This window comes from Pezoporus occidentalis, unplaced genomic scaffold (genome assembly GCF_034315485.1).
Source record: "Pezoporus occidentalis ecotype Australia unplaced genomic scaffold, CSIRO_AGI_Poc_V1 ctg51, whole genome shotgun sequence".
Taxonomy (NCBI): domain Eukaryota; kingdom Metazoa; phylum Chordata; class Aves; order Psittaciformes; family Psittacidae; genus Pezoporus; species Pezoporus occidentalis.
In genome coordinates this window covers 2,506,900-2,517,836 of record NW_026915847.1, presented here as the reverse complement: position 1 = coordinate 2,517,836, position 10,937 = coordinate 2,506,900, and the positions used below count along the sequence as shown (strand labels likewise).

The 10,937-nt window shown below is 41.6% G+C and overlaps 1 protein-coding gene across 2 annotated transcripts; it reads right to left on the bottom strand.

The window, feature by feature from the left end:
• Nucleotides 1-1,378: 1,378 nt before the first annotated feature.
• RAB33B (RAB33B, member RAS oncogene family) lies at nucleotides 1,379-10,395 on the bottom strand. Of its 2 annotated transcripts, XM_062637214.1 has the most exons (3): nucleotides 9,993-10,395; nucleotides 4,001-4,222; nucleotides 1,379-3,587 (listed from the first exon to the last, which is right to left on the bottom strand). In XM_062637214.1, exons 1-3 carry the CDS (start codon nucleotides 10,239-10,241, stop codon nucleotides 3,579-3,581), a joined length of 480 nt encoding a protein of 159 aa, XP_062493198.1. In that variant the 5' UTR covers nucleotides 10,242-10,395; the 3' UTR covers nucleotides 1,379-3,578. The 2 variants fall into 2 exon arrangements, with proteins under 2 accessions (XP_062493198.1, XP_062493197.1); XM_062637213.1 differs by having other exon boundaries at nucleotides 1,379-4,222; nucleotides 9,993-10,379.
• Nucleotides 10,396-10,937: the final 542 nt, after the last annotated feature.

Sequence of the window (10,937 nt, the reverse complement as noted above, 5' to 3'; positions counted from 1 at the left end):
GGAAAGCCCGGATAAGTCACGGGTGAAGGCAATGAAGGTCAGAGAGAGAAGAGGTGGAGAAGGCAGGGCTGCCTCTAACCTGCTTCTTGTATGAACTCCTAACTTTACTCCCTTCCAAAGTCAGAGCTTAACTGAGTTTTAGATCATTAAGCCATATTTTAGAGTTGAAATAAGGTGAAAGATACTACTTTCACTAGGGGGCCTTATCTATTTTCAGTACACCCAGAAATCTTTTAAAATTACTGGTTTATAAATGGTGGAGCAATTTCATCTTCCAAATTCTTTACTAACTATGTATTTTAGACAGTACATTGGATCAGCAGTTTTTGCTTTCAGGAGATCACAGTATATGCAAAAAAAAAAAACAAAAAAACACCCATGCATTTTGGTGCTGCTTAACTATAGCATCACGAGGAAGACATGAGACATAAACCCCTTCCAAACCCCAAGAAAACCCTAATGTGCAGCAAGTGTTTGCATGAATACTAGGACACATATGGAGTCTGTATGCTGGCCTCCTGCCTTTCCAAGCCAAATACTGCTTCCTTCCTATGCAGTCTGATGTAGCGTCAGCCTAGCACAAGGGCTCACAACTTCATTGCACTGCTGCTAGTCTACTGAGGCTGCTTCTGGTTACTCCCAGAGCACAAATGCACATTCAACAGGCAAACTCTTTTAGCTGTTCAATACAGCCTGTGTGAGCAGTGATGACTTCAATCTCGTTTAAAGAGGCAAGCCATCTACAATGCTTTACCTTTTTTTATTTTTTTAATACAATATTAAGTGAGGAACTGGAACAGGAGAATAAACAGGACAGTAATAAAACAGTATAAACACAAACTATTTGAGAGCTCCCTTTTGGGCAAAGGGCTATGACATTTACCAAGAAGCCAGCTTAACTGGGACTGAAGCCTTGCTCCATATGTGCGTATGTACGTGGATGGAAACCAGCAAGACTTTTGAAATAAAGAAGTCCCACCCATATGTGAAATTAAGAGCTCTTATTTCTGAACATGAGGCGAGACTAAGAGAAGAGTAATGGAGAAAACTCCTTTAGGGTCTTTACATACCTCCAACAGTCAGTAATTCCTAGTTTTATAACTGTTGTATCACTTCTCATTTTTCTGGGACCCGAAATAAAACCAAAGCATGCCTCTGTATTATCAGGTAATTGCTTCAGATGCGTCAAAACAACTCAGAGCCATGGCAAGAAAGCACTGACAGTAGTCCAAGTATCATGACAGTCTTCTGCACAACTGTCACCCACACAAACAGAAACTAGAAACCCTTTTTCCTCCCTTACAGTATTTTAATGGATTTTACCATGAGAAATTATATCATCATTCCTAGGATAATTACTGAGAAAAAGTGACAACAGTTTGTGGCAAAGCCAGTTTATTAGGTTTCTGGGATTATGTCTTGCCCTCCCCATCAACACATAGAAAATGATCCAACTTTACAATTTGGTAAAGTGAAAATACATAGACAAAGTATTCAGTACTTTTGACATCAATGTTGTGGGCAGCACGTTACCACTGAAAGCCAGGAAGCATACTGAATCCTGCATTACTGACCACATTACCCTTATGGCAGAACCATTAAAACATGCTTTGTGCTGAAGACAAAATTACATATTTAAACACTGCTTCCACACAAGTCTAATGACATGAGGGCCCTTATTTACAGGTTGTGAATAACTCAAAGCTTAACAGATTTGCAGATGTTTGATATCAAATTTAACATTGCAGCTCCATACTTTTCTTACCTCAACCCCCAACCTGACCAACTTTGGAATTCTTCATTCTGTCATTTTTTAATAAAAAAAAAAAAAAAAAGTTTGCTGACATACTATGCAAACAGTTAACATGGATCCCTTTGAGAAAAAGAATTAAGGACATGAGTGAAAAACAAATTGTCCAAGAGGACTGTAAACCATATTTATTTACAACAGTATAAACACGAATTTAAGATTAATCCTTTTCTTAAAAAATCATTAAGGACACTAGTGTTAAAAAGCTGACTGTTTCTGAAAGGACTGTAAACCAAATTCTAGTCATATAAGGTTCAGAGTGAATACAAAAATTCCCTTTTACAAATGCGTCCTAAACAAAATTACTGTCATGGTTATAGCAGCTTTATATTTTAACCATATGAGACCAAGCTGAATGCTTTAAATATAGAAAAAAGTCAATGCATTTTTCTTCCTTCAGTATAACTTGCAATAGAATTACATATTACTAACTATAATAGTTCAAATAGTATTAGTTATCTTGTTTCAATGATTTGTTTCTAATGTGATCACAAGGGTGGCAGCTTCTGAACTGGCCCTTCCACTTAGTTTCCTGTCAGCATTGCACACAAAAATCCTCATTTTTATTTCAATTCCTTCAAAAACTAAGCCAGAAAACATTGTCTGGCGTGGCACAGAAATGAAGTCATAGACTGCATTCTATGGCTTACGTTTCACCTTACATAATTATGTGCAATCTAGCACCATTTTTATTATGAAACTTGACCTTCAGATTATATACCAGCTACAGTTATGAGAACACAGAAGGTGGCTCTAGAGGAATAACTTCCCTCATCTGACCCAAAACATTACCAACTCACAATAGTAATGCCACAGATGCCCTGCATTCAGCCATGCCATTACACAAACAGGTTTTAGCTCAAAAATCTGTAACAGATAATGTATTGGGCAGGTTTTCTCCGTATTTCAAGATCTAATTTATTTTGCATTCAGAAGTATTTTAAGAAAGTCCCATATTCCTAACATTCTTTCCTAAACATTTCCATCCCTAAAATATGTTATCACTCAGATTGGTTGTAAAAACCTTTTTCAAGGTATCTGAGAAGCATTCATCATCATCAAAACCCTCTGAAATCCCTATCCTTGAAAATCAGCATGCTTTTGCCAACTTCAGTCAATCTTTTACTAAGTGTTTTTACTCACCCTGGGACTCAAGTCAAATACAGCATCTTCAGAAATATATCCTCACTGAAGTTTTAGTACGGTCAGAGAAGTTATAGTCCCAAGTTTACCCTAAATCCTGTGCTACAGTACTTTCCATAAGAAGGAATGCATAGTTGAGTTTTACATGCTAATCATGGGGAAAAAAAAAAAAAAAAGGAAGTTTTAAGTATATAGAGGTAGGGACAAGTTTGTCAATTCTCTTACCATTGCATGAGGAAACGAAGTTTACAGTGGAATGACAGGCCAAAAGCTAGCAGTTTGCTCCTACACTGACAGCCCAGACTTCACCTGACAGTCCTGGGATTTTATTTTTAAAGCAGAAGGTACTTGCTTAGCAATTTGCTAGCAGTCACCAAATATTCCTCCATATGCCAAAAACCTCCCCCTCTCTGACCCAAAAATCAAGCTGCCTGGCTGTCACAAAACACTTTTCTCCTACATTATTCAAATGCAAGTAGCAACCAAAAGTATTAGTAAACTGGCTTACTATTTATAACCTTACCACAAGTGATGAAAACAATCTCAGGCAGCAAGAGCTCAAGTAGAACTGCTTTGTCAAAACTTCACTTGCAAGTTTACTTTCCCGTATATCTATAGTGAAACTTCAGTAATTCTGAAAGTACAATTACAAAGTGCAAAAAAACATGAGATGGGCACATCTACACCAGGAAATTAAAAAAAACCACCCACATTAAAGTGCCAAAGAGATTTGCTGTAATTGTTACCAAAACCTAGAACTTTGCCAAGATCATAATTTTGAAGCATTTGCAAACTAGACAAGGTGACAGCTGACAGCTGTACAATTTAACACCAGCATGTCATAGCAGGTTTTGGTTCAGGCTTTATATGTATTTCATCGCGATCTGGGGGTTGACTAAGCATTAACGGCTTGTGGCTTTTAAGCTTGTGAGCCAGTGTCATAAATATGGCCTCCACATGGTCATTGTCATTGGGGTTTTTGGCAGAGGTTTCAAATAACGGCATACTGTGAGTATCGGCAAACTTCTGGGCCAAGTCCGTAGGTACCTGAATAGCACTTCTCAGGTCACATTTGTTTCCAACAAGAATCCGTGGTATATCATTGGCAAGAAGGTGTTGTTTGCATTCTTCTATCCATGATGGCAGACTGTGAAAACTGGCAATGTTTGTCATATCATACACAAACACAACGGCATGTACATTCCTGTAATAGTGCTGCACCATGCTCTTTCTGAAGCGCTCCTGGCCCGCTGTATCCCACAGCTGGATCTGAAAAGGGAAAGACAATGAGAGAAAAAAGATGTTTTATTACTCATGTTGGAAAATAATACAAATCACCTGTAGCTAGGGGAGCCACATGATCACAGAAATCCACTCTTCAGAATTAATCATACTGAGAAGTTTGTGCCAAAGAAAACTGTTGCTTTTACACAATTTCAGAAACTTCTGCTTTCAAAGATGCTCACAATTGAAGCCAAGAAGAAATTATGATGAAATTTGATCCCAAATAGGAATTTCTTAAGTTTACTGGAGCAGTTTGTAAGATTTTTACAAAAGCAAATCCTGAAGTTTTTGCAATAGCACTTTAATATGAGAAAAACAACAGGTATTTCACAGCACAACTCTCAGATGATGTTATTTTTTTAATTGAAAAAATAACGTCATCTTCCCTAAAGTTTTGCTTTTAGCATGAAGTTAACTGCCTACTGCGGTACTATATAAAAGTAGGAAGAAATCAAACCATGCATGAATAATACCAGCACCAACAGAACAAAGCAATCTATCTCTGCAGTGTATCCACTAGAATCATACCCTCCTGTTATGAATCTCTAACTTAACGCTTAGTATAGTAAACCACAGTTTAATTCATAAAAGGTGGGGGGAAGCATAAACCTCCTCTTATCCTAACATGCTACTATTGTTTCCAGGTTCACATCATTCTATCAGAAACAGACTTAACATATTTGCCTGAAGCCTAGTGAAGTGTAATGGACAGAAAAACAGTCAGAAGAACTAAAATGCTTTCAAATTTCTTAGGTCCAGACTAAAACAAAACAAGCCTTGAAACACAAGCAGACATAAGTAACAGTTAATAAAGATTTTAAATGCGTCACTCATCCTAGTATAATGGAAGCTAAGAGTCCAAAGATGCACAGAGTACGCTCCAGAACTGTGTACTAATTGGACACAGTGGTGTTTTAACAACCTTGCTGTCCAGGAGATGTGGGACTGCAATGTACAGCAGTCAGACCAGTTCACCTGCATGGCAAGATTAACTGTACACCATAAGAAATAAACTAGTTTGGAGCTTTATCATGCACACCTTAGTGATGGTGTTAACCCTGAGACAACATTTAATTTCTTGGGTCAAAGCCAAGTCCTTGCTTCCTGTCTGTCCTGTACAGCTGATCCCTGATTGCTGAGGCAGTTGATCAGCACTTCGTCTTTTAAACTTTTGAGAAGAGAATGTCAGAAAGAAATGTTTTCTCCCTGGGAATGAGAGTTTTTCTTGAGACTCAGAATTCAAGGAGTATTAAACATTCTGTAAACAATAAGGATAAAATTAAAATTCAATCTACTCTTATGAAAGGTACAGCTGGTATCTCCTCTTGATGAAACTGTTCTCCCATTATCACAGTTCTGTATCCCTTTGATCCAAATGTTTCAGTAAAACTTACAAATTGAAAGTGCCTTGAAAGTTGCCTCGCTCACCAGTTTTAACAGTGATGTTGATATTAGAAACAAGGAAAACAAGTGCCAGGGAAAAATCTGCTGATGGCAAGAAGATGCATCACTGATAAAGAGGAAGATTACAGTATCCCATAAATTTTTTGAAAGCTGGAACAATAGAAATAAGTTGAAACTGAATAGAAGCTGATGCAAAGTCTTCATAACAGTGACTAACAATAAAGACTTTCCCTATAACTGCAGGATTCATCAGTTTGGAAATTATTAAAATGGATGATGATCCAGATACATGAGTCAATCACGGGACGGTATGAATCACTAGTGTGATAGAGTGAAGGAAAAAGAGTAAGTGATGTTTCAAGATGGTGTACCTTTTTCTGAAGTAATATGTTCAACCCTGGTTACCCACCCTAGAGAAAAACTCAGGCTGAAGCAGGTGGAAGTGACAGTTACTGGTTTCATCAGAACTGAGAATTTACACGAGAACATCAGAATAGTTTGGCTTCTGTCATCCAGTTATCTACAGCTTCTGATCCACAGACTTATACAGATCCATGTGTTGCTTCTAAGAGGATCATTAACATTATTGAGAAAAGCACGGCAAGTCACCACAGCCTCTGATCACAGAAAATGGTAGTCAGCTGCAAGCCTTCTCATTTTAGAGCAAATACCTACCTGCTTTTTGCCAATTACACTCTAAACACAATTGACTGCATCTCCATGGTCTGTTAAGGGAGTCTAGACAATCAGATTGAACACAGGCACCTAAGTTTAGGTAAGATTCATTCACCTACACGGATGAGAGATACTTCTATGCGCTTATAAAACATTAAAGTCAGGGGACTCACATAAAATTTTAGTTAATTTGGAATCTGACAAATTAAAGAAGAAAGCAGCAATAATCTTCATGTTCAGATAACATAATGTTAAAAAATCACTTAAATAATCTTGGAAAACACTATATCAAATTAATTTAAAAAGGGAGCTCATTTTCACAGGCAGCTGTGAGCTTACACTTCTCTCCCTACCTGACAGAGCAGAAATCAGTCATCTTTCAGTCAAGCACAGATCTGCAAGTGTATTGCCAGCCTTAAGTAGAGAAGGAGAAAATAAAAAGGTTTACCTCTCTTCCAAGTTAAGCTTAAGCTACAGTTGCTCCTAAATTTTATTTACCTGCAGCTTTCAAGCTTGAAGGGCATTATCTGAAATACAAAATGTTAATATTCTTGGCACACAATCATTTGTACTGAGAGGCAAACCCTTCCCCAACACTTACAATTTCACACTTTATAAGTATTTTTTTCTCTTCTTACCAGCTGAACTTGAGGAAACCACTCAATTTCTGGGCCCCCTCCCCAAATATTTGCTCTACTGAAAAATAGCACTGAAAAGGTCTAAATTAATAGATGTGCATTGATGAATTAAGATTACTGTTTCATTAGTTCAATACCACCCATTTTCAAGGGAGCTCATTTTTTATAATACCCTTTAAAATGTGTGATTCAAAAATCTGGTTTAACAGCATAATTCTGCTAATAAAACTGTGGACAGACTCACTTTGCCACACTCCCCCAGAAAGACAAATGGTACTTAAACATATAGACTCAGCTAGCACCTCCCACCTTCTGACACCTTTTTATGGGTCCAGAAAGGCTGCTTTCTAAACAAGGACTCTCTTAGCACACATAGTTTATAGCATGCTGGTAAAAACATAACTGGCCTTTAATAAAAGATAAATGGTAAACTATGTCTCCTTTTACAAGATGTGGGGGAAAAAAAACTTGAAGAGCTCAAAGGTATAGGTCGTGATGTTTGGACTTCCTTCTTTGAAATTCATCTGCATCCTTTGCTCTGTTAATGTAGGTCAGTAAAGACTGACATCATTGTTTTCTTCGATTTTCAATGCTGAGATCAATTTAGGAAAATTTAGAGTGAAAAAAATTGTTGAAAAGTTTAATTTATTCAGCACATTCAGGCATCAGTATTTCATCTGAAGCTGTTAGCCTACTGTACAAGGTACAGAGGAATACACTCATCCCCATGTCCTGGATTTCTACACAAGTCCTGTGTGGGAGACCCCTGTCAAGAAGAACTGTGCTTGTGTTCCTGCTAGTGACACAGCATTTTCCAGCTGCAAAGGAAATGCTCAGTACTGTAGCAGCACAAGAATGACCATCCAGCTGGCTGGGGAAAGGAGAAGAGAGAAAGAGAAGACACTACTTTATAATATCCTTCAGTGCAAGAGGAAAAAATCCCTTCAGGGCACAGCAAGAACAGGCATTAATTTGGGTCATCTGAGCTTCTCTCCCTCCTGGCATTGCTGGAGCTCAGTGCTACAACCAGGAAAGGTGAAGATGCACAAGAGGTGGCACCCCGCCCCCCCCCCCAAAACTGGTGCATACTTGACCACATACAGCATCCCCTAAGAGCTGGAGGCCTGGTCATAACAATAAAGTTTATTCCTTTTAAAGCTGAAACAGAACTTCCTGCAAAAACAATGTGTGTCAAAAGAGCCTCCTTCGGTTTTCTACCTCCCTCAACTAGAACTGATATATTCATCAGGTAATATTTCCAAGAACACTGCAAAACAACCTACCAGAACATATGTAACAAAATGGCACAATAACTTTCGTGAAGCACCTCAGAATTGTGGATTAAGCTATATTCTTCTTCACTTCTCTCCAACAAAGGTCAAGCATAATCCAGAGGTAGTGGAAATGCTAGTCAATAAGATGGTGCTGACAAGAAGACATTCCTCAGGAGGTTCTCTCCTCCATCATGGACAGCAATGGATTACGGAGTACAGAATCTCAGCCATCAGCCAAAGAAGTGCTTTTCAGTGGTTTTATAAAGAAAAAGATTAACAAAGACTCTTACTCATTTTTTGGTTTTAGTTAAAAAGAAGGATATGAGCTAAAAAAAAGCAGAAGAGAAAGGAAAGCAAATGGACTTGCATGCCCCCTGCAATTTATTAATTTGTAAGTGAGCAAGGAAAAATCACAGCCTCCAGCTATGACTGTAAATTGTAATTACAAAACCTGATGATGATAGTCATAAATATATTCAATAAAAATACAATTCCAAGACTACTGTTACTCCCTTTTTCTACGTTATTAAACTTTGCTGATAGAAACACACTGTAAAACTGAAGTAGAAGGGGATTCTGTTCAAAATTGTGTTACTCCTAGTAAGCAAACTGCATTTGTAAGCATCTAGTAGTCTAATTTGCAAATGTCTGCAATGATCACCACTAACATTTATGTATCTACTGAGCGTTTACTGTGCAAAGAAGACAAAATACCATTTCTTCCATCTAATTTTTCACTAAATTTAATTTTTTAAGACTAAGCTTTAGCTAAACCTATAATCAGAGTGAAAACCAAGAGTCAGATGTGAGCTAGGTATCCACCCTGTCATACTCCAGTTCTGTACCACACTTGCCTAAACATGCAGCAATATTAACAGAATCCTAAATAAAAATAATAAATAAATAAATTAAAAGCTGTAACACATTGCTACCATTGGAAGGGACCTTAAAGATCATCCAGTTCCAAACCTCCTGCCACCGGCAGGGACACCTTCTACCGGACCAGTAGCAGTTCACTCCTGAGCAACGATCAGTTTCTTAATGGGACATTTGTAAAACGCTTATTGCAGTAATATCTGCATAGCTTTGTGGACCTGAAAGCCAAGTAGGTGTGATCCTTGATAAACAGAGAAGCAGAATTTCTGGGAGGCAAAAAGCTGCTGATACCAGGCACAGCCAATGCTAAGTTACTAGTAGATATGCAATCAACTTGAAGTCCATTTTAAGGAAAAATTACCGATTAACACCTGCTAAAAAGCTGTACAAAGGTTTGGCCTATGGTAGGAATTTTTAGAAACCTACGTGTTAATAACATTTCCAATAGGAGCAAGGCAAAATAGTTTTAAACAAAGTTTCAGAGCTGATACAGGCGAACCCATTCAACAGAACAACACTCAACTTTTGGGGTATGGAAGTATGAAGGAGAGCCTACGAGCCCTCCCGTGCAACAGCACCACACCGGCGAGCAGCATGGTGGCTATAATACCCAGTTCTCAAGTCAACTGCAGCCTCTCCGGCCCCAGCATGTCAGCACACGCATTCTGGTCTCCCTGCTGCTGCCTACAGCGATGCTGGAGCCTTGTACCGAGCCCGGGCTGCTCTCTCCTGTAAGCACCCTGCGCTGGGGCACTGCCTGAAGCGGCCGGAGGTCAGCACCAGGCCGCACAGGCGGCCAGCACCACCACCGGCGGCTTCGCAGGGCCTCGCAGAGGGCCGGAGAGGGGGTGCGAGCCCCCGCCTCTCCCCGTCCCGCCGCGGCGGTACCTTGATGCGCTCCCCGTCGATGGTGACAGCCCTCTCGCGGAAGTCCACGCCGATGGTGGCCTCGGTGCGCTGCGGGAAGCGGCCGGCGCAGAAGCGGTAGGTGAGGCACGTCTTCCCCACGTTGGAATCCCCGATGACGATGATCTTGAAGATGCGAGAGCGCGCGGGGGGCAGCCCGCCGGGGAGCGCGCCGCTGCCCGTCAGGCTCAGCTCCAGCGAGGACTCCAGGTCGGCCGCCGCGGCCATCATCGCTCTGCGGGGCCCGGTCGGATCGGACCGGACCGGACCGCACTGCCTCGGGGAAGGGGACAGGGACACGGCCGCCCCTCTCGCCGCCTGCTCCTCCCTCCCGCGCGCCGCACCGACCGTTAACCGCCGCCCCAGGTAGAAACAACCGGTAGCGCCACGACGCGATACGTCACAACGCCGCGTACCCCGCGCAGCGCCCCCCCCCTACTGGGAGCGGCAACGCGCGGAGGGATCTCGCGAGAGAGCGTGATCCCTCTCCACCAATCCCCGGGCGCAGAAGGGGGTGTGCGTGAGAGAGCGCCGCCGCCAGGGGAGCTGTGTGTGTGGGGGTGTGGGTGGGTGTGTGGGGGTGTGTGTGGGGGGGGTGGGTGTGTAGTGTGTGGGGGTGTGTGGGAGTGTGTGTGTGGGGGGGGTGGGTGGGTGGGTGTGGTGTGTGGTGTGCGTGTGTCCTCATCAGCGGTGTCCGGCGGCGGGCCGTGAGGTGCGGGGGGCGGGATGGGCGGGGCTTTCCTGGTCGGTGCTTTTACGGCGGTAGCTCGGGCACCGGCGGGGCTTGGGGAGCGGGTGTGCCCGCACAGCCGTACCCCCTCTGCCGGAGCTGTTCCTCGCCGGGGGTTATAGCTGCCCAGAGAAGCTGTGGCTGCTCCATCCCTGGCAGTGCTCAAGGCCAGGTTGGATGGGGCTTGGAGCAACCTG